Source organism: Lethenteron reissneri, unplaced genomic scaffold, assembly GCF_015708825.2.
Source record: "Lethenteron reissneri isolate LAM-NWPU_2019-01 unplaced genomic scaffold, ASM1570882v1 scaffold_120, whole genome shotgun sequence".
NCBI lineage: Eukaryota > Metazoa > Chordata > Hyperoartia > Petromyzontiformes > Petromyzontidae > Lethenteron > Lethenteron reissneri.
Window position 1 is genome coordinate 96785 of NW_026890893.1, and position 24870 is coordinate 121654.

General features: G+C 50.9%; 1 protein-coding gene across 6 annotated transcripts in view; it reads right to left on the reverse strand.

The window, feature by feature from the left end:
* The window catches only part of LOC133361697 (zinc finger protein ZFP2-like), a 37798-nt gene extending 13184 nt beyond the window's left edge, over positions 1 to 24614 (reverse strand). The window contains exons 1-4 of one of the 6 annotated variants that reach the window (XR_009757408.1): positions 8280 to 8373; positions 8056 to 8122; positions 6105 to 6171; positions 2238 to 5209 (exon numbers count right to left, since the gene is read on the reverse strand). Coding sequence is in view for 5 of the 6 variants with exons in the window: in XM_061580701.1 (XP_061436685.1) it covers positions 3625 to 5181 (1557 nt within the window). In the remaining variant the exon portion in view is untranslated. Of the gene's footprint in view, positions 1 to 617; positions 5210 to 6104; positions 6172 to 8055; positions 8123 to 8279; positions 8404 to 8439; positions 10415 to 24570 lie in introns of those variants that run through there. The other 5 variants (XM_061580703.1, XM_061580701.1, XM_061580699.1 and 2 more) reach the window with 5 other exon arrangements.
* Between the last annotated feature and the right edge of the window lie 256 nt (positions 24615 to 24870).

Consider the following 24870-nt stretch of genomic DNA (forward strand, 5'->3'; position numbering starts at 1 on the left):
TCCTCCACCTGGGTACCCAAAAGACCCTCGCCTCGCTCCAGCTTGACTTTTTCTGGCCGGGCATGACACGGGATGTCACGGATTTGTTGGCAGCATGCCCTCGGTGTGCGCAGCGCAAACCACCAGCTCGGGAGTCGAACCCGCCGTTGCAGTCCATCACAGTCTCCAGGGTGAACGAACTTGTAGCGTTGGATATCCTGGGCCCATTTCCCGCCACCCCTAGGGGCAATAGATATTTGTTAACAGGGGTTGAGTACTTTACGCGCTGGCCTATGGCCTGGCCCCTGGCCAATCAGTCGGCAGCAGCCATCGTGGACGCCTTTGTCCAAGGCTACGTCATGGACAAAGGTGCTCCGGAGCGGCTGCTGACCGACCAGGGTAAAAATTTTTCCGGGAAACTCCTCAAACAGGTCTGTGATCTCCTGGGTACGAAGAAAATTCGTACCTCTCCCTATCACCCGCAAACTGACGGGATGGTCGAGCGTCTGCATCGCACCATCACGTCTATGTTGTCGCACCAGGTTTCGGAGTCACAGACCAATTGGGACTTGCAAATTCAAGGGGTCCTGGCAGCGTATAGATTGGCCCCCCATGCTGCCACGGGATTTTCACCCTTCTTTCTCATGTATGGCCGCGAACATGACCCACCTGTTCGGGCACAGCTGCAGATCCCCGCGCCGCTGGGTAAAACAAAATTGGACGAACATGTTAAATTTAACCTTCAAAAACTGACTGAGGCACGAGATGCTGCCATGCTAAATTCCGACAGGCGTCAAAAGGCGAATGAGCGCCTCAGGCTGGCACGCGCGCACGTGCTGCAGTGGAAGCCAGGGGACAGGGCATGGCTGCACTGTCCCCAGGTACCACTCGCGACCTCCTCGAAACTGGTGCGGCCGTGGCGGGGCCCCGTCGAGGTGGTCGAGGTTTTGCGACCTCAGTGCGTTCGTATCAAGTGGGGGAAGCGCCGGTGGTTCGTTCACCCCTCTAGGCTAAAACCCTTCGTTGCGGTGCGAGGCCCTACTCCGCACACGCAGGGCCAAACATGTGGGGGGTCGACCGACTCGGAGGGTCCGCCTCTGTTGCTCTCGCCTGACGTCTTGCCGGCTGTTCCGTCCCCAGGTACATCAGGAATGACGGGCTCACGCCCAACAACCCACACGGGGGATGCCGAGGGTCTCGCCACTTCAGTCGCGGACTCACCTCGAAAGGAACAGCGGCCATCGGATGGTCCGCCATCTGGGGTTGGCCCGTGTGACGGGCCTGCGGCAAGGACGCGCGCAAAAATGCGCAGACTCTTGTAATGCACAGGAAGACGAAGAAAAAAATTATTTTTGTTGCGTTTTTTTGAAAACTTTTCGCGTGTTGTGGTTACTGGGCGCTGCGTTGGTGGGGCGCTCTTGGCACGTTGTTGTTATGGCTGTGTGTTGGGTGTGTGTTGGGTGTGTGTGGTGTGTGTGTTGTGTGTGTGTTGTGTGTGCGCTGGGGGTTCCTGGCGAATGTATATACTTTGCTTTACGGATTTCGTATTTATTCAGGGAGGGGGGGCGCGTCGGTTTATTCTCCCTTTGGGGGTATGGTTATTGTTGTTGTTCAATTCGCGTTCTGTTGAAAAAAAATGAGGCACACACGAGGGTCAAGAGGTAATGGTACCTTTATTGGAATTGTTGCAGCCGGGACGGCTGCGAGCTATGCAGGGGGGAGTGATGTAGGGCTGTTATCGAGGGGCTGTTTGTACATGGGATCAAACGGCGAACAAACACAGTGGGCGGAGCTCCGGGTGTACACGGGGGGGGGGGGGGGGGGGTGCCCGCAACGACGTCCACATAGGGTTGTGATCCGGTGGGGGGATATAAAAGGGGATGACAGAGAGAGCTCGGGGCTCAGTGTTGGAACGAAGAAGGGAAGACTGAAGACCCGGGTAGCTAGAGCCCTGGACTCCCCTGAGACGCCGCCCTTGTCAGGGCAGCGCAGGACCGAGCCAGCGGCGTGGTCCCGTGAACCAGAGTCAGACTCTGGGACTCCGGGTACCGTAGCCCAACTCACCAGTGTTGGGCCAGACAGCCTCCCCTAGCCCGTTAGTGGAGGACTCGGGGTAGGTCAGGGATAGCTAGAGGTGTATCCCCAGTTATACGGGTGAGGGGGCCGATACCCCCTCCAGTGCTGTCCTGTAGTGACGACTTGTAATAAATACACGTGTGCCTCAACCTCGGTGTCAAGCGTCGTCAGCGGTACTTCACCTGTATGAACGACGGAGGCGCAGGGACAGACGTTCGATCACGTTGGAATCGATCTACGGACGGCGGTCTTCTCGCACAGCCAGCTCTGTGTCGCCTTATCTCGATCCCGCGATCCCAACAAGGTGAAAGTCCGCATTGAACCAAATCCCCGGCAAGGCCATCTACTTAACGACGAGAGGAAATTTATACGAACTGTCGTTTTAGATTAAGTCTACCAGATGTAAAATGATATAAGCTTTTAATGAAGAAATACAATTATCTAATTCAAAATATAATACAATTCAACGTTGTTTCATTTTCAAACTTCAAAACGGACCATCGGGAGCTTGCGTGGATGCGTCGTTCGTGCGCAGTTTTTTTTCATGACTTTCCTGGCCCAAGGTCGTAAAAGGTTGTGAGGGGCTTGCTTCAACCCATGGTTGTGAACATTCAGACGTTAATTAGCAAGGAGAATTTCTAGTCCTAGTTCGACAAAATCTACATCAACATGTAATACAAAATTATAATTCGTGTTGTAGAGAATGTACCTCATATTCGTGTAACTTTTGAGTGGTATGCCTTGTAACTGATGAATGATCCGAATGAGCTCACTATTACAAAGACAATGAGTTGCTCCAAAGGGAGATACTTCCTGAAAACACAAAATAACCCTTTGACCTGTATCACAAAAACAACGGGTCTCACCAGAGTGAACTATCCAGGTTACTTCCAAAACACACACTTTGTCCTAACATCACTTAATCAATGTTTGACCCTTATAGACAAAATCAGACAAGTATTAATTCTAAATTATTGAGTCATTTTAACAAAATTTAATTACTGCACCTAATTATGCCGAATCAGGTTACATCGTATTAACAATAAGTTATTTTAAAAAATACGCACCGTCTGCTTAACAGTGTATGGACAACATAATATTGTGTAATTGAAAACGAGGCCATTGCATGCTGGCATCTGGGTCAAAATTTATCAAATTCTAAAACATTACCTACAAACTCCACAACTAAGATGCCACATCAACCACCGCCCCCTACTGACAGGCTCTTGTCCACATGCAGGCCGGTGTAGGGCCACCTCCTTGTGCCACACAGGGGCAGCTGCTACTTGGGGATGCTCTTCGAGTGTTTGAGACGAGATACGATACAAAACTCCAAGTTGCTGAGGCGATTAAGCAAGCACCATGTAAATGCAATTATGATTACATAGCGAATGCTTGGGTGCTTATTGGCTCTCACTCCTGGTTAGAGATCTACGCAACCCACAAGTCCACAAAGACTGGCCGCTCTTACCCTGCAGGTTGAACCTAGGAATTGTGCGTTCAACTTCACATTCTTGTCATTAAAGGCCTGTGACAAAGGTGCGTCTATTGGAGCGACATAATCTCAAGCTACACATCTACCGGGTCTACATTTGACTTTGTATTGTTACAGAGGAAGTCCACCCACACCTCAACTTCCACAAACTTCTGGGAGTTGCCTCGCTCTGCCTCACAGTCAGAATTCTCCTCCTGCTTCATGTTGCCTCTATCGACGTGAAGGTCTGATTTTGGAGTTAAATCTTCATCTTCACATTTTACCTTCACTTCTTCGCTCTTGACCAACACTTCTTCAGATTTCACCTTCACCTCTTCATATTTCACCTTGATACCTTTAAAAGTGTCCAACCTGGGCTTTTCTTCCAGTTCTTGTTTAATGAGGGATGGGCTCATTGCGGCACTTTGACTTTCACAAGCTGATTTCAGACTCCACTCCTTCTGGATCTTCTGATGCTTGTGTGTTCTCTGGTGTGCGTGAAGATTTGATGCAAGTGCAAACGTCTTCCTGCAAGGAGTGCACCTGAAGGGGTTCTCTCCCGTGTGTGTTCTCTGGTGTGCTACAAGACGAGATGAACGTGCAAACGCCTTCCCACACACACTGCACTTGAGAGGTTTCTCTCCCGTGTGTGTTCTCTGGTGTTCTACAAGAGTAGATGACTGTGCAAACGCCTTCCCACACACACGGCATTTGAAGGGTTTCTCTCCTGTGTGCGTTCTCTGGTGTATTCCAAGAGTAGATGACTGTGCAAACGCTTTCCCACAAACACTGCATTTGAAGGGTTTCTCTCCCGTGTGTGTTCTCTGGTGTGCGACAAGAGGAGATGAAAGTGCAAACGCCCTCCCACAAACACTGCACTTGAAGGGTTTCTCTCCTGTGTGTGTTCTCTGGTGGTCTACAAGAGTAGATGAACGTGCAAACCCCTTCCCACACACATTGCACTTGAAGGATTTCTCTGCCGTGTGTGTTATCTGGTGTTTTCCAAGAGTAGATGACCGTGCAAACGCCTTCCCACACACACGGCACTTGAGAGGTTTCTCTCCCGTGTGTGTTCTCTGGTGTTCTACAAGAGTAGATGACTGTGCAAACGCCTTCCCACACACACTGCACTTGAAGGGTTTCTCTCCTGTGTGCGTTCTCTGGTGTGCTACAAGAGAAATTGAATGTGCAAATGCCTTCGCACACACACTGCACTTGAAGGGTTTCTCTCCCGTGTGTGTTCTCTGGTGCATTGCAAGAGTAGATGACTGTGCAAACGCCTTCCTACACACACTGCACTTGAAGGGTTTCTCTCCCGTGTGTGTTCTCTGGTGTATTACAAGAGAACATGAACGTGCAAATGCCTTCCCACACACACTGCACTTGAAGGGTTTCTCTCCCGTGTGTGTTCTCTGGTGTATTACAAGAGGACATGAACGTGCAAATGCCTTCCCACACACACTGCACTTGAAGGGTTTCTCTCCTGTGTGTGTTCTCTGGTGTTTTTGAAGAGCAGATGGATGTGAAAATGCCTTCCCACACACACTGCACTTGAAGGGTTTCTCTCTTGTGCGAGTTCCCTGGTGCCGTGTCAAATTTCCAGTACGATCCGTGCTGTATGCACCGAGCCGTGCAGAGTGCCTTTGCTCCATTAGATTAATTATGCAGAAGAAGTGACAGCTGCAGACAGAAAAAAAATATCAACACCATCTACACGTCAGTATCGATGCACAGAGGAATGCATATATACACAGTCAAACGTCTATACCTATTCATATATTCATGATATAGTGAAAAAGTGTCCCAAATTCATCACACGGGCTGTTATGGCACACAATGAGAAGGAAAATGGTCACAAACATGCCTGGAAGCCCTCGTATCTTCAAAATGAATGTTAACCCAAAACTCCAAGCACACAATTTTGGCTGTCTGGATACAAAATAAACATTTATAAAAGCTAAATTCCACTGACATAGCAAAAGTTGTTGAAAATAGAACTAATAGTGTTATGCAGAAATGCATAAATTAATGTCCAAACGCAACTTAGAGGTGTGAAGCCAGCCAGGCTCACGATGTCCTTGCATGCTGGGATGAACAGATCTGACTTCAGCTGCATGTGTGTGCTGTGTTAACTTCCTGACTGTTTCCATTCTTACAAAGAGTTCCAGAGGAAAACAAAAACAAACTATTGTTTTGATATAACCTCCGTGTTCAAGAGTAAATAGACTTTACTGCAAACACACACTTGACGCTGTCACACACTGGCATGGTTAACAGGTGGTGGTGTGTCCAGACCCATGCCAGGCCACCTTTCTTCCGGTCAGTATTAATGCTTCCTTACTCCACCAAGTAATTCATTGAGGATCAATCAACACAGCCGAGGGTGCGTGTCTCTCTTATCTCCCCGTGGTGAAATGTTAACAACCTCTCCGACCCTGAAGCCTGCTGTATATTTGGAGTTTGCGTGTCTCTCTCTATCCCCGTGGTCGCGTGGATTTCCCTCCGGATCCTCCTGTTGTCCCCACTTCACATGCAGAGAGTGAGTGAACACCGCCACGCTGATGACAAGCCTCACCTTGTTGTTGTTGTGGGCAGGTCGCTTCTGAAAACAAGAGCGGTAGAGCAGCTAAAGCGGGCTTGGCCTGGTAAAATATGAAAAAAACTGCGTGAATATTTAAAGTAAAACACCTATTTTACCTGGAATGGCACCTTCTACAAACAGAATGAGGGTACCCCTATGGGCTCCCCCTTGTCACCAGTTATAGCCAACATGTTCATGGAAAAGTTTGAATCAGACGCCATCCAGACAGCCACCCTGCATCCTTACCTGTGGAAGAGGTATGTGGATGACACTTTCGTCATCTGGCCACATGGCCTCCCAGCACTGAACCACTTCTTGGACCACATCAATTCTAGACACCCATCCATCAGATTCACCATGGAAGTGGAGAAAGACGGTAAACTACCATTCTTGGATATTCTGTTTGAGAGGAGGCCTGACGGATCCTTGGGACATTCTGTCTACAGGAAAGCCACCCACACAGATTCCTACTTGAAACCGGATTCCCACCACCACCCATCTCAAAAGAATTCTCTCATCAAAACGCTATACCACAGAGCCCATGGCATTTCTGACCAACACCACCTGACCGGTGAATTAAGACATGTACATCGGGCCCTCAGGATGAACGGATACTCTGACCGCACTATCCGCCAAGCTGTTTCTCCCACCACACAGAAACAGCCACATGAAACTCCGACCACAACTATCACGTTACCTTACATAGCAGGCGTGACCAAAAAGATCTCCAAAATTCTAAACAAACGTAAGATCCAAGTCCGATTCAGTACAGTGCATAAAATCCGTGATCTGATTCCATCTGTGAAGGATGTCGTTCCTGACTTACAGTATGCTGGAGTCTATAAATTGAGTTGCATTTGTGGTGATTGCTACATTGGAGAAACGAAACGTCATGTTTCTGATCGTGTCCGCGAGCACAAGTTAGATCTGAAACACGGCAGAACTGATTCTTCGGCCATTGCCGATCATTGCTACAACTCGGTGGGCTCTCATGAAATTGTCTTTTCCGAAACCAAGGTTCTCTGCAAACCTCCTGGCTACCATCAAAGGTTTGTACACGAGGCCATACAAATATACAAACACAGACATAATTTCAACCGTGATGATGGGTACAAACTTAGTAATCATTGGAAAGATGTTATCAACCACGCAAAAAAGACTTAATTACACATTTTTGGACCATCTTATCTGACAGGCACTATTTTACTTTACTTTACCGAGTGTTAACATCCCCAGTGTTTAACAGTACTCTCTTCATTGTTCAGCCAGCACTGGTATAAACAAGGGCATTTTCGTTCTTTTCTATCATGTGTATCAACAGGTGCTTGTACACACACGTCAACATACACTTACACCCCAAACTCTCTTTTGGTCTCCCCTCCCCCTCTCTGTCCAATGCGTTGGCGTGTGCAGCAGTAGTTGCTTGCGCACAACCACGTCCACGCTACCGCTCTCGTGTACCACGTCGTGCAATCTGACTTCAGCTGCATGTGTGTGCTGTGTTAACTTCCTGACGGTTTCCATTCTTACAAAGAGTTCCAGAGGAAAACAAAAACAAACTATTGTTTTGATATAACCTCCGTGTTCAAGAGTTAATAGACTTTACTGCAAACACACACTTGACGCTGTCACACACTGGCATGGTTAACAGGTGGTGGTGTGTCCAGACCCATGCCTGGCCACCTTTCTTCCGGTCAGTATCAATGCTTCCTTACTCCACCAAGTAATTCATTGAGGATCAATCAACACAGCCGAGGCTGCGTGTCTCTCTTATCTCCCCGTGGGGAAATGTTAACAACCTCTCCGACCCTGAAGCCTGCTGTATATTTGGAGTTTGCGTGTCTCTCTCTATCCCCGTGGTCGCGTGGATTTCCCTCCGGATCCTCCTGTTGTCCCCACTCCACATGCAGAGAGTCAACACCGCCACGCTGATGACAAGCCTCACCTTGTTGTTGTTGTGGGCAGGTCGCTTCTGAAAACAAGAGCGGTAGAGCAGCTAAAGCGGGCTTGGCCTGGTAAAATATTAAAAAAACTGTGTCAATATCTAAAGCTAAACAAAGTTACAAAGTAGTGAGCCAGGTCAAGACAAATTAAACTTATGCAAGAGAATTGTGGCAAATGCGATCAGGCGAGGGCAGGAGGCAAGGCCCCGCGTTGTAAAGTTCCTACCTGGACATCGCTTCCTTGCTCGCTGCAACTCAATTGACATCCCAACAAGAGAGAGAGCGAGGCTCTACCTCGGTAAACAACAACCATCACCATAAAAACAACCACAACCACCACCACAACCACCACCACAACCACCACAACCGCGATGAGAATTTCTCACCTCGGATTTCAGTGCACGGGCGAAACGGCAGCTTCTTGTTACCTCACTACGTCACGCGGCAGTAGGAGGTGACATGACGTCACTTGCGGGGCACAAGACACTCACTCCCACAATGAGCGGCTCTGTATCTTAAATACATTATGCTAATGAGCCCGGCCAATCCGTAGTAGCTGTGTGTGTGAGTGAGCTGTGTGGGTGCGTGAGTCAGTGTGAGTGAGTCAGTGTGAGTGAGCTGTGTGTGAGTGAGTCAGTGTGAGTGAGTCAGTGTGAGTGAGCTGTGTGTGTGAGTGAGCTGTGTGTGTGAGTGAGCTGTGTGTGTGAGTGAGCTGTGTGTGTGCATGAGTCAGTGTGAGTGAGTCAGTGTGAGTGAGTCAGTGTGAGTGAGCTGTGTGTGTGCATGAGTCAGTGTGAGTGAGTCAGTGTGAGTGAGTCAGTGTGAGTGAGTCAGTGTGAGTGAGTCAGTGTGAGTGAGCTGTGAGTGTGAGTGAGCTGTGTGTGTGAGAGAATGAGCTGTATGTGAGCTGCATGTGAGTGTGTGTGAGTCAGTGTGAGTGAGCTGTGTGTGTGAATCAATGTGAGTGAGTGAGCTGTGTGTGAGGGTGAGCTGTGTGTGAGTGAACTGTGTGTGAGTGAGCTGTGTGTGAGTGAGCTGTGTGTGTTTGAGAATGAGCTATGTGTGAGCTGCGTGTGAGTGTGTGTGAGTCAGTGTGAGTGAACTGTGTGTGTGAGTGAGTCAGTGTGTGTGAGTCAGTGTGAGTGAGCTGTGTGTGTGAGTCAGTGTGAGTGAGCTTTGTGTGTGTGAGTCAGTGTGAGTGAGGCAGTGTGAGTGAGCTGTGTGTGTGAGTGAGCTGTGTGTGTGAGTGAGCTGTGTGAGTCAGTGTGAGTGAGCTGTGTGTGAGTGAGCTGTGTGTGTGAGAGAATGAGCTGTGTGAGCTGCGTGTGCGAGTCAGTGTGAGTGAGCTGTGTGTGTGAGTCAGTGTGAGTGAGTCAGTGTGAGTGAGCCGTGTGTGTGAGTGAGATGTGTGTGAGAGTGAGTGAGCTGTGTGTGTGAGAGAATGAGCTGCATGTGAGTGTGTGTGAGTCAGTGTGAGTGAGCTGTGTGTGTGAGAGAATGAGCTGTGTGAGTCAGTGTGAGTGAGCTGTGTGTGTGAGTCAGTGTGAGTGAACTGTGCGTGAGTGAGTCAGTGTGAGTGAGTCAGTGTGAGTGAGCTGTGTGAGTGAGCTGTGTGTGAGATTGAGTTGTGTGTGAGTGTGAGTCAGTATGAGTGAGTCAGTGTGAGTGAGATGTGTATGTGTGTGAGCGAGCTGTGTGTGAGTGAACTGTGTGTGAGAGTGAGCTGTGTGTGAGTGAGCTGTGTGTGTGAGTGAGCTGTGTGTGAGTGAGTCAGTGTGAGTGAGTCAGTGTGAGTGAGCTGTGTGTGAGTGAGTCAGTGTGAGTGAGTCAGTGTGAGTGAGCTGTGTGAGTGAGCTGTGTGTGAGATTGAGTTGTGTGTGAGTGTGAGTCAGTATGAGTGAGTCAGTGTGAGTGAGCTGTGTGTGTGTGTGAGCTGTGTATGAAAGTGAACTTTGTGTGTGAGTGAGCTGTGTGTGTGAGTGAGCTGTGAGTGTGAGTGAGCTGTCTGTGTGAGTGAGCTGTCTGTGTGAGTGAGCTGTGTGTGAGAGTGAGCTGTGTGTGAGAGTGAGCTGTGTGTGTGAGTGAGCTGTGTGTGAGAGTGAGCTGTGTGTGAGTGAGCTGTGTGTGTAAGTGAGCTGTGTGTGAGTGAGTCAGTGTGAGTGAGTCAGTGACACTCACGTAAAGAGAGACACAGCGAGACAGGAGACAGCTGTAGACTAACAGTGACACTCACGTAGAGAGAGACTCAGCGAGACAGGAGGCAGCTGTAGACTAACAGTGACACTCACGTAGAGAGAGACACAGCGAGACAGGAGGCAGCTGTAGACTAACAGTGACACTCACGTAGAGAGAGACACAGCGAGACAGGAGACAGCTGTAGACTAACAGTGACACTCACGTAGAGAGAGACACAGCGAGACAGGAGACAGCTGTAGACTAACAGTGACACTCACGTAGAGAGAGACACAGCGAGACAGGAGACAGCTGTAGACTAACAGTGACACTCACGTAGAGAGAGACACAGCGAGACAGGAGACAGCTGTAGACTAACAGTGACACTCACGTAGAGAGAGACACAGCGAGACAGGCAGCTGTAGACTAACAGTGACACTCACGTAGAGAGAGACACAGCGAGACAGGAGACAGCTGTAGACTAACAGTGACACTCACTAGAGAGAGACACAGCGAGACAGGAGACAGCTGTAGACTAACAGTGACACTCACTAGAGAGAGACACAGCGAGACAGGAGACAGCTGTAGACTAACAGTGACACTCACGTAGAGAGAGACACAGCGAGGACAGGAGGCAGCTGTAGACTAACAGTGACACTCACGTAGAGAGAGACACAGCGAGACAGGAGACAGCTGTAGACTAACAGTGACACTCACGTAGAGAGAGACACAGCGAGACAGGAGACAGCTGTAGACTAACAGTGACACTCACGTAGAGAGAGACCAGCGAGACAGGAGACAGCTGTAGACTAACAGTGACACTCACGTAGAGAGAGACACAGCGAGACAGGAGACAGCTGTAGACTAACAGTGACACTCACGAAAGGAGAGACACAGCGAGACAGGAGCAGCTGTAGACTAACAGTGACACGCACGTAGAGAGAGACACAGCGAGACAGGAGGACAGCTGTAGACTAACAGTGACACTCACGTAGAGAGAGACATCAGCGAGACAGGAGACAGCTGTAGACTAACAGTGACACTCACGTAGAGAGAGACACAGCGAGACAGGAGACAGCTGTAGACTAACAGTGACACTACGTAGAGAGAGACACAGCGAGACAGGAGACAGCTGTAGACTAACAGTGACACTACGTAGAGAGAGACACAGCGAGACAGGAGACAGCTGTAGACTAACAGTGACACTCACGTAGAGAGAGACACAGCGAGACAGGAGACAGCTGTAGACTAACAGTGACACTCACGTAGAGAGAGACACAGCGAGACAGGAGACAGCTGTAGACTAACAGTGACACTCACGTAGAGAGAGACACAGCGAGACAGGAGACAGCTGTAGACTAACAGTGACACTACGTAGAGAGAGACATCAGCGAGACAGGAGGCAGCTGTAGACTAACAGTGACACTCACGTAGAGAGAGACACAGCGAGACAGGAGGCAGCTGTAGACTAACAGTGACACTCACGTAGAGAGAGACCAGCGAGACAGGAGGCAGCTGTAGACTAACAGTGACACTCACGTAGAGAGAGACACAGCGAGACAGGAGACAGCTGTAGACTAACAGTGACACTCACGTAGAGAGAGACACAGCGAGACAGGAGGCAGCTGTAGACTAACAGTGACACTACGTAGAGAGACACAGCGAGACAGGAGACAGCTGTAGACTAACAGTGACACTCACGTAGAGAGAGACACAGCGAGACAGGAGGCAGCTGTAGACTAACAGTGACACTCACGTAGAGAGAGACACAGCGAGACAGGAGGCAGCTGTAGACTAACAGTGACACTACGTAGAGAGAGACACAGCGAGACAGGAGACAGCTGTAGACTAACAGTGACACTCACGTAGAGAGAGACACAGCGAGACAGGAGACAGCTGTAGACTAACAGTGACACTCACGTAGAGAGAGACACAGCGAGACAGGAGACAGCTGTAGACTAACAGTGACACTCACGTAGAGAGAGACACAGCGAGACAGGAGGCAGCTGTAGACTAACAGTGACACTCACGTAGAGAGAGACACAGCGAGACAGGAGGCAGCTGTAGACTAACAGTGACACTCACGTAGAGAGAGACACAGCGAGACAGGAGACAGCTGTAGACTAACAGTGACACTCACGTAGAGAGAGACACAGCGAGACAGGAGACAGCTGTAGACTAACAGTGACACTCACGTAGAGAGAGACACAGCGAGACAGGAGACAGCTGTAGACTAACAGTGACACTCACGTAGAGAGAGACACAGCGAGACAGGAGACAGCTGTAGACTAACAGTGACACTCACGTAGAGAGAGACACAGCGAGACAGGAGACAGCTGTAGACTAACAGTGACACTCACGTAGAGAGAGACACAGCGAGACAGGAGACAGCTGTAGACTAACAGTGACACTCACGTAGAGAGAGACACAGCGAGACAGGAGACAGCTGTAGACTAACAGTGACACTCACGTAGAGAGAGACACAGCGAGACAGGCAGCTGTAGACTAACAGTGACACTCACGTAGAGAGAGACACAGCGAGACAGGAGACAGCTGTAGACTAACAGTGACACTCACGTAGAGAGAGACACAGCGAGACAGGAGACAGCTGTAGACTAACAGTGACACTCACGTAGAGAGAGACACAGCGAGACAGGAGACAGCTGTAGACTAACAGTGACACTCACGTAGAGAGAGACACAGCGAGACAGGAGGCAGCTGTAGACTAACAGTGACACTCACGTAGAGAGAGACACAGCGAGACAGGAGACAGCTGTAGACTAACAGTGACACTCACGTAGAGAGAGACACAGCGAGACAGGAGACAGCTGTAGACTAACAGTGACACTACGTAGAGAGAGACACAGCGAGACAGGAGACAGCTGTAGACTAACAGTGACACTCACGTAGAGAGAGACACAGCGAGACAGGAGACAGCTGTAGACTAACAGTGACACTACGTAGAGAGAGACACAGCGAGACAGGAGACAGCTGTAGACTAACAGTGACACTCACGTAGAGAGAGACACAGCGAGACAGGAGACAGCTGTAGACTAACAGTGACACTCACGTAGAGAGAGACACAGCGAGACAGGCAGCTGTAGACTAACAGTGACACTCACAGAGAGAGACACAGCGAGACAGGAGACAGCTGTAGACTAACAGTGACACTACGTAGAGAGAGACACAGCGAGACAGGAGACAGCTGTAGACTAACAGTGACACTCACGTAGAGAGAGACACAGCGAGACAGGAGACAGCTGTAGACTAACAGTGACACTCACGTAGAGAGAGACACAGCGAGACAGGAGACAGCTGTAGACTAACAGTGACACTCACGTAGAGAGAGACACAGCGAGACAGGAGACAGCTGTAGACTAACAGTGACACTCACGTAGAGAGAGACACAGCGAGACAGGAGACAGCTGTAGACTAACAGTGACACTCACGTAGAGAGAGACACAGCGAGACAGGAGACAGCTGTAGACTAACAGTGACACTCACGTAGAGAGAGACACAGCGAGACAGGAGACAGCTGTAGACTAACAGTGACACTCACGTAGAGAGAGACACAGCGAGACAGGAGACAGCTGTAGACTAACAGTGACACTCACGTAGAGAGAGACACAGCGAGACAGGAGACAGCTGTAGACTAACAGTGACACTACGTAGAGAGAGACACAGCGAGACAGGAGACAGCTGTAGACTAACAGTGACACTCACGTAGAGAGAGACACAGCGAGACAGGAGACAGCTGTAGACTAACAGTGACACTCACGTAGAGAGAGACACAGCGAGACAGGAGACAGCTGTAGACTAACAGTGACACTCACGTAGAGAGAGACACAGCGAGACAGGAGACAGCTGTAGACTAACAGTGACACTCACGTAGAGAGAGACACAGCGAGACAGGAGACAGCTGTAGACTAACAGTGACACTCACGTAGAGAGAGACACAGCGAGACAGGAGACAGCTGTAGACTAACAGTGACACTCACGTAGAGAGAGACACAGCGAGACAGGAGACAGCTGTAGACTAACAGTGACACTCACGTAGAGAGAGACACAGCGAGACAGGAGACAGCTGTAGACTAACAGTGACACTCACGTAGAGAGAGACACAGCGAGACAGGAGGACAGCTGTAGACTAACAGTGACACTCACGTAGAGAGAGACACAGCGAGACAGGAGCAGCTGTAGACTAACAGTGACACTCACGTAGAGAGAGACACAGCGAGACAGGAGACAGCTGTAGACTAACAGTGACACTCACGTAGAGAGAGACACAGCGAGACAGGAGACAGCTGTAGACTAACAGTGACACTCACGTAGAGAGAGACACAGCGAGACAGGAGACAGCTGTAGACTAACAGTGACACTCACGTAGAGAGAGACACAGCGAGACAGGAGACAGCTGTAGACTAACAGTGACACTCACGTAGAGAGAGACACAGCGAGACAGGAGACAGCTGTAGACTAACAGTGACACTCACGTAGAGAGAGACACAGCGAGACAGGAGACAGCTGTAGACTAACAGTGACACTCACGTAGAGAGAGACACAGCGAGACAGGAGACAGCTGTAGACTAACAGTGACACTCACGTAGAGAGAGACACAGCGAGACAGGAGGCAGCTGTAGACTAACAGTGACACTCACGTAGAGAGAGACACAGCGAGACAGGAGACAGCTGTAGACTAACAGTGACACTCACGTAGAGAGAGACACAGCGAGACAGGAGACAGCTGTAGACTAACAGTGACACTCACGTAGAGAGAGACACAGCGAGACAGGAGGACAGCTGTAGACTAACAGTGACACTCACGTAGAGAGAGACACAGCGAGACAGGAGACAGCTGTAGACTAACAGTGACACTCACGTAGAGAGAGACACAGCGAGACAGGAGACAGCTGTAGACTAACAGTGACACTCACGTAGAGAGAGACACAGCGAGACAGGAGACAGCTGTAGACTAACAGTGACACTCACGTAGAGAGAGACATCAGCGAGACAGGAGACAGCTGTAGACTAACAGTGACACTCACGTAGAGAGAGACACAGCGAGACAGGAGACAGCTGTAGACTAACAGTGACACTCACGTAGAGAGAGACACAGCGAGACAGGAGACAGCTGTAGACTAACAGTGACACTCACGTAGAGAGAGACACAGCGAGACAGGAGACAGCTGTAGACTAACAGTGACACTCACGTAGAGAGAGACACAGCGAGACAGGAGACAGCTGTAGACTAACAGTGACACTCACGTAGAGAGAGACACAGCGAGACAGGAGACAGCTGTAGACTAACAGTGACACTCACGTAGAGAGAGACACAGCGAGACAGGAGACAGCTGTAGACTAACAGTGACACTCACGTAGAGAGAGACACAGCGAGACAGGAGACAGCTGTAGACTAACAGTGACACTCACGTAGAGAGAGACACAGCGAGACAGGAGGCAGCTGTAGACTAACAGTGACACTCACGTAGAGAGAGACACAGCGAGACAGGAGACAGCTGTAGACTAACAGTGACACTCACGTAGAGAGAGACACAGCGAGACAGGAGACAGCTGTAGACTAACAGTGACACTCACGTAGAGAGAGACACAGCGAGACAGGAGGCAGCTGTAGACTAACAGTGACACTCACGTAGAGAGAGACACAGCGAGACAGGCAGCTGTAGACTAACAGTGACACTCACGTAGAGAGAGACACAGCGAGACAGGCAGCTGTAGACTAACAGTGACACTCACGTAGAGAGAGACACAGCGAGACAGGAGACAGCTGTAGACTAACAGTGACACTCACGTAGAGAGAGACACAGCGAGACAGGAGACAGCTGTAGACTAACAGTGACACTCACGTAGAGAGAGACACAGCGAGACAGGAGACAGCTGTAGACTAACAGTGACACTCACGTAGAGAGAGACACAGCGAGACAGGAGGCAGCTGTAGACTAACAGTGACACTCACGTAGAGAGAGACACAGCGAGACAGGAGACAGCTGTAGACTAACAGTGACACTCACGTAGAGAGAGACACAGCGAGACAGGAGACAGCTGTAGACTAACAGTGACACTCACGTAGAGAGAGACACAGCGAGACAGGAGACAGCTGTAGACTAACAGTGACACTCACGTAGAGAGAGACACAGCGAGACAGGAGGCAGCTGTAGACTAACAGTGACACTCACGTAGAGAGAGACACAGCGAGACAGGAGACAGCTGTAGACTAACAGTGACACTCACGTAGAGAGAGACACAGCGAGACAGGAGACAGCTGTAGACTAACAGTGACACTCACGTAGAGAGAGACACAGCGAGACAGGAGACAGCTGTAGACTAACAGTGACACTCACGTAGAGAGAGACACAGCGAGACAGGAGACAGCTGTAGACTAACAGTGACACTCACGTAGAGAGAGACACAGCGAGACAGGAGACAGCTGTAGACTAACAGTGACACTCACGTAGAGAGAGACACAGCGAGACAGGAGACAGCTGTAGACTAACAGTGACACTCACGTAGAGAGAGACACAGCGAGACAGGAGACAGCTGTAGACTAACAGTGACACTCACGTAGAGAGAGACACAGCGAGACAGGAGACAGCTGTAGACTAACAGTGACACTCACGTAGAGAGAGACACAGCGAGACAGGAGACAGCTGTAGACTAACAGTGACACTCACGTAGAGAGAGACACAGCGAGACAGGCAGCTGTAGACTAACAGTGACACTCACGTAGAGAGAGACTCAGCGAGACAGGAGACAGCTGTAGACTAACAGTGACACTCACGTAGAGAGAGACACAGCGAGACAGGAGACAGCTGTAGACTAACAGTGCCACTCACGTAGAGAGAGACTCAGCGAGACAGGAGACAGCTGTAGACTAACAGTGACACTCACGTAGAGAGAGACACAGCGAGACAGGAGGCAGCTGTAGACTAACAGTGACACTCACGTAGAGAGAGACTCAGCGAGACAGGAGACAGCTGTAGACTAACAGTGACACTCACGTAGAGAGAGACACAGCGAGACAGGAGACAGCTGTAGACTAACAGTGACACTCATGTAGAGAGAGACTCAGCGAGACAGGAGGCAGCTGTAGACTAACAGTGACACTCACGTAGAGAGAGACACAGCGAGACAGGAGACAGCTGTAGACTAACAGTGACACTCACGTAGAGAGAGACACAGCGAGACAGGAGGCAGCTGTAGACTAACAGTGACACTCACGTAGAGAGAGACTCAGCGAGACAGGAGACAGCTGTAGACTAACAGTGACACTCACGTAGAGAGAGACATCAGCGAGACAGGAGACAGCTGTAGACTAACAGTGACACTCACGTAGAGAGAGACTCAGCGAGACAGGAGACAGCTGTAGACTAACAGTGACACTCACGTAGAGAGAGACTCAGCGAGACAGGAGACAGCTGTAGACTAACAGTGACACTCACGTAGAGAGAGACTACAGCGAGACAGGAGACAGCTGTAGACTAACAGTGACACTCACGTAGAGAGAGACTCAGCGAGACAGGAGGCAGCTGTAGACTAACAGTGCCACTCACGTAGAGAGAGACTCAGCGAGACAGGAGACAGCTGTAGACTAACAGTGCCACTCACGTAGAGAGAGACTCAGCGAGACAGGAGACAGCTGTAGACTAACAGTGACACTCACGTAGAGAGAGACTCAGAGAGACAGGAGACAGCTGTAGACTAACAGTGACACTCACGTAGAGAGAGACTCAGCGAGACAGGAGACAGCTGTAGACTAACAGTGACACTCACGTAGAGAGAGACACAGCGAGACAGGAGGCAGCTGTAGACTAACAGTGCCACTCACGTAGAGAGAGACTCAGCGAGACAGGAGACAGCTGTAGACTAACAGTGCCACTCACGTAGAGAGAGACACAGCGAGACAGGAGGCAGCTGTAGACTAACAGTGCCACTCACGTAGAGAGAGACACAGCGAGACAGGAGGCAGCTGTAGACTAACAGTGCCACTCACGTAGAGAGAGACTCAGCGAGACAGGAGACAGCTGTAGACTAACAGTGCCACTCACGTAGAGAGAGACTCAGCGAGACAGGAGACAGCTGTAGACTAACAGTGACACTCACGTAGAGAGAGACACAGCGAGACAGGAGGCAGCTGTAGACTAACAGTGCCACTCACGTAGAGAGAGACTCAGCGAGACAGGAGACAGCTGTAGACTAACAGTGACACTCACGTAGAGAGAGACACAGCGAGACAGAAGGCAGCTGTAGACTAACAGTGACACTCACGTAGAGAGAGACTCAGAGAGACAGGAGGCAGCTGTAGACTAACAGTGACACTCACGTAGAGAGAGACTCAGAGAGACAGGAGGCAGCTGTAGACTAACAGTGCCACTCACGTAGAGAGAGACTCAGAGAGACAGGAGACAGCTGTAGACTAACAGTGACACTCACGTAGAGAGAGACTCAGAGAGACAGGAGGCAGCTGTAGACTAACAGTGCCACTCACGTAGAGAGAGACTCAGAGAGACAGGAGACAGCTGTAGACTAACAGTGCCACTCACGTAGAGAGAGACTCAGAGAGACAGGAGACAGCTGTAGACTAACAGTGCCACTCACGTAGAGAGAGACTCAGAGAGACAGGAGACAGCTGTAATGGTTCAATTTAGGCGCACACACTTCTTGGGAGGCAACACTCATTTATTAATTAACACAACGTTTACTCAACAGTTACTCTTACTCTACACATAGGGTGGTGACCACTGACCTACACTAGCTAACTCACAATTGTATTTTAGCCGCTCCAGCGTGACCCAGCCAGGTGGTTGCTGGCAGTCCGCTCACTCTAGGTCTTCCCTTCTGGCATCTTCACGAGGTGTCTTCATTCTTCTCAGGAACAGCCCTGCTCTGCCTTCACACCACGCTTATATCTCGTCTCTCTGGCGTGGCCGGCTCCGCCCAGGCCACGCCTCCCTTCCCAGGCCACGCCTCACTTCCCCCACCTCTGGGAAGGTCCGGATCCCTCCAGCACGTGACCCCCCAGGCACCCCCTTGGGGCCCCCAGCCCTCGTACGGGCCAACACAGTAGTGACCGTTCTGTCACTACATCACCCCCTCCTGTATAAACACACAGCCGTCCCCGGCTGTAACACAACTGTGAACATCGAAAAGGTGTGCCTCCGAACCAGCAACATCAATAAATGACCGGCGACCGATAAGAAATACAATCACGTAATATATACAGAATCGACGAGGGTAAAAGGGAACCGCATAGAAAACGGGGAATTAACAACAAATATACATGAAAACCGGCTAACCCACTTACGCTCCATCACAGCCCCCCCACCGTTAGAATCACGCATGCAATTACAGTCACCCGTTAGCACCCCCTCGCCTTTCCGACGTGGCGTCACAACCAGTAGCACGCGTCGGCCATATCGGGGGGGGAATTTCCAGGTTACCACCCCACCGCCTTTCCGACGCGGCGTCACAACCAGTAGCACACGTCGGCCATATCGGGAGGGGAATTTCCATGTTACCACCCCACCGCCTTTCCGACGCGGCGTCACAACCAGTAGCACACGTCGGCCATATCGGGGGGGGAATTTCCATGTTACCACCCCACCGCCTTTCCGACGCGGCGTCACAACCAGCAGCACGCGTCGGCCATATCGGTGGGATTTTAACCCAGTCTCTCTCCAAGACCCGCATCGCAGCATATAGCTGTACCGACCGAGCTGAGACGACCCAGTCTCTCTCCCAGACTCGCATCGCAGCATATAGCTGTACCGACCGAGCTGAGACGACCCATCGTTCACTCACTGCACAACATGCACCCTAACAACTGAGGGAAACAGTCTCAACGTAACAGGCCAACTCCATCCGAACGTTACGAATCTCTAGCTCACTGTTTCAACGCGCCTCAGAGGGTCTCAACCTCCGAGCCGTCAGGTCAAGCTGTCAGCCATAGCATGACGGGACCACCCTCCCTGAGCCATGTGAGCGCACAGCCCACAAGGCTAGACAAGCCACAGAGTGTCTCGACTTCCGGGCTGTCAGGTCAAGCCGTCAGACACAGCATGACGGGACCACACTCCCTGAGCCATGTGAGCGCACAGCCCACAAGGCTAGACAAGCCACAGAGTGTCTCGATCTCCGGGCTGTCAGGTCAAGCCGTCAGACACAGCATGACGGGACCACACTCTCCGAGCCATGTGAGCGCACAGCCCACTAGGCTAGACATGCCACGGAGTGTTTCAATCTTCGGGCTGTCAGGTCAAGCCGTCAGGCACAGCATGACGGGACCACACTCTCCGAGCCATGCGAGCGCACAGCCCACTAGGCTAGACATGCCACGGAGTGTTTCAATCTCCGGGCTGTCAGGACAAGCCGTCAGCCATAGCATGACGGGACCACACTCTCCGAGCCATGTGAGCGCACAGCCCACTAGGCTAGACATACCACGGAGTGTTTCAATCTCCGGGCTGTCAGGTCAAGCCGTCAGCCATAGCATGACGGGACCACACTCTCCGAGCCATGTGAGCGCACAGCCCACTAGGCTAGACATACCACGGAGTGTTTCAATCTCCGGGCTGTCAGGTCAAGCCGTCAGCCATAGCATGACGGGACCACAACGTTCATGTTAGACACGCAACACTCACTGGGCCATCCTGGTCAGGACCTGCGCCCCAAGATAGGTGACAGCCAGCAGCACAATTCCAAATCCCTGGCAGCATGTCACCATCGCAATTTAACACCATCACAACACATACAATTTGAATTATGATCCCCCACAGAACTGATCCAATGCCGAACAGGTACGCACAATTTTTTTTTGACGATCCCGAATATTCAATGGTCACAACAATACACCTCACATCCCGTATCCGTACACATCATCTCCGAGACTCGCATTGCAGCAATGCAACTGTACCAACCGAGTGGAGAGAGCAATGCAATTTGACGGCAATTAACGGAAACGCACCCCCGATCCATGTAGAACACAAGGAGCATTCCCGCACAAAAGACATCATCTGTGCAACAACGGACAGGAACCAACCAGTGAGTTTGAAACAAACCGAACCTGTCACTTCAAAATCCCCTTCAACATTAACCATGGGACTCAGGGCATTCGAATTTTGAGAGAAAAAAACTGTACACAAACCCCAAGAATCGCCGAATTGATTAATACAGTATATGCAGTATACGAAGTTCGTACAGTCAATCATTTGGCACAATGCACCATCCAGTCCCCACATGGCAACACACACAATCAATACTCCAGACAATCCGTACATAGTAAATAATCACAAGCAAGTACCCAACATTCCATACACTGTTAACAATTCCAAGCAAAGCTCCATACGGTCTGTACATTGGCAACAATGACGATCAAAGTTTCTGACAGTTGCAAGTGACAATCACGAGCGAAACTCCACACAGTATACACAATAACAATGGTGATTTCGCAACACAACGATGTAACAACACGAGTCATTAACACGGCAACATACAGGATATCCACGGAACTCGGGACACCAACAACGAATTAATCATTAACTACACGCAGAAGATACCGATCTCGACGCCGTAATTAACAACAACACTGTTACAATCAGAAACCCGCATGGTCGCCGCGTCATTTTATCACGCACACAACCGGACGAACACGCTCCGCAACCCAGCGAGTAAAAAAAAAAACCCGCGATCGCAACCCGGCACACGCAAGATCGGTGAAGTTATTATTATTTTTCTCGTGTCATGTCACGACTCGCCTGGCAAACTGTGAATATCGGAGGGCGGCAAGGTGGAGCACTGGGACGGCCCGAAGAATCTTGCATGGTGAATATGGCCTGCTTTTGCGAACCCCCATCCACAAGACGCGCTCGAGCAGAAGGCTGGAACTCCCCCTCTGCAGGCGTTGATGTCGGCGGGAGCGGCATTTCGGCAGCAGGAGCGGCGTTTTGGCGGGAACAGCGCCCCGACCAGCCGCCGAAATGGCGGGAACGGCGTTTTGGCGGGAACAGCGCCCCGACCAGCCGCCGAAATGGCGGGCCCACCGCGTGGCCCGCATGCCCGGGCCTCCCCCGCCAGCCACCGCAGCGACGATGGTGTCCTCTCCCTGCGGCTCCGTCGCTCCGTTCCCGATGGCGGCGAAGCAGCAGTGCGATGCAAGTCCCGCCGCTCCGCGTGCAGCGCCATCTCTCTCTCTCTCTCTGTCACCGGGGCTGCCATCCCCGGGGCTGTCCGAAGGACGGTCGTCACACCATCCCCGTCGTACGAAGACGTCCAGATGAGTTTTGTATTTGTTTTTCGTGTGCCCATTTTACTTCCCTAGGATAACACCTAGCAATATTTATTTTTCCACAACTTCTGACACCAAATGTAATGGTTCAATTTAGGCGCACACACTTCTTGGGAGGCAACACTCATTTATTAATTAACACAACGTTTACTCAACAGTTACTCTTACTCTACACATAGGGTGGTGACCACCGACCTACACTAGCTAACTCACAATTGTATTTTAGCCGCTCCAGCGTGACCCAGCCAGGTGGCTGCTGGCAGTCCGCTCACTCTAGGTCTTCCCTTCTGGCATCTTCACGAGGTGTCTTCATTCTTCTCAGGAACAGCCCTGCTCTGCCTTCACACCACGCTTATATCTCGTCTCTCTGGCGTGGCCGGCTCCGCCCAGGCCACGCCTCCCTTCCCAGGCCACGCCTCACTTCCCCCACCTCTGGGAAGGTCCGGATCCCTCCAGCACGTGACCCCCCAGGCACCCCCTTGGGGCCCCCAGCCCTCGTACGGGCCAACACAGTAGTGACCGTTCTGTCACTACACAGCTGTAGACTAACAGTGACACTCACGTAGAGAGAGACTCAGCGAGACAGGAGACAGCTGTAGACTAACAGTGACACTCACGTAGAGAGAGACACAGCGAGACAGGAGGCAGCTGTAGACTAACAGTGACACTCACGTAGAGAGAGACTCAGCGAGACAGGAGACAGCTGTAGACTAACAGTGACACTCACGTAGAGAGAGACTCAGCGAGACAGGAGACAGCTGTAGACTAACAGTGACACTCACGTAGAGAGAGACACAGCGAGACAGGAGGCAGCTGTAGACTAACAGTGACACTCACGTAGAGAGAGACACAGCGAGACAGGAGACAGCTGTAGACTAACAGTGCCACTCACGTAGAGAGAGACTCAGAGAGACAGGAGGCAGCTGTAGACTAACAGTGCCACTCACGTAGAGAGAGACTCAGAGAGACAGGAGACAGCTGTAGACTAACAGTGACACTCACGTAGAGAGAGACACAGCGAGACAGGCAGCTGTAGACTAACAGTGACACTCACGTAGAGAGAGACTCAAAGAGACAGGAGACAGCTGTAGACTAACAGTGACACTCACGTAGAGAGAGGCACAGAGAGACAGGAGACAGCTGTAGACTAACAGTGCCACTCACGTAGAGAGAGACTCAGCGAGACAGGAGACAGCTGTAGACTAACAGTGACACTCACGTAGAGAGAGGCACAGAGAGACAGGAGACAGCTGTAGACTAACAGTGACACTCACGTAGAGAGAGGCACAGAGAGACAGGAGACAGCTGTAGACTAACAGTGACACTCACGTAGAGAGAGACACAGCGAGACAGGCAGCTGTAGACTAACAGTGACACTCACGTAGAGAGAGACACAGCGAGACAGGAGACAGCTGTAGACTAACAGTGACACTCACGTAGAGAGAGACTCAGCGAGACAGGAGACAGCTGTAGACTAACAGTGACACTCACGTAGAGAGAGGCACAGAGAGACAGGAGACAGCTGTAGACTAACAGTGACACTCACGTAGAGAGAGGCACAGAGAGACAGGAGACAGCTGTAGACTAACAGTGACACTCACGTAGAGAGAGGCACAGCGAGACAGGAGACAGCTGTAGACTAACAGTGACACTCACGTAGAGAGAGGCACAGAGAGACAGGAGACAGCTGTAGACTAACAGTGACACTCACGTAGAGAGAGACTCAGAGAGACAGGAGACAGCTGTAGACTAACAGTGACACTCACGTAGAGAGAGGCACAGCGAGACAGGAGACAGCTGTAGACTAACAGTGACACTCACGTAGAGAGAGGCACAGCGAGATAACGTCAGGCAAGGGCAGGAGGCAAGCCCCTGCATGGCTAGGCACCGCCGTTGTACCAATCACAACCTGGACATCGATCCGTAGCTGCTGCTGCTCCTCAGAATCGATATGACCGCGAGAGGAAGCAGAAGCGAGGCTTTACCTGGCTGACCAACAACAACAATCAGAACAACAACAACAACCACCACCACCACCCACACGCACCTGGGTCACGGCGAGAGGCGCGCTGAGCTGCAGCTGCTGGGGTCTCGGGACGTCACGCGCAAGATGGAAGTGACATGACGTCACGAGCGGGTGACATGACGTCACTAGTTTGTGACATCCGCTCACCGCCACTGAACAGTTACTGCTGAAGACGGACACAACGAACCGCTGGGATACATATTAAAAATGTGATCGTCGGAGTGATTTTGGCGTGTCTGTGCACAAATAAGGTTAAGGAAAGAAGCAGGAGTGACGTCACGCGGAGGCACGTGGTTACATGACGTCACGAGCGGGGGACAC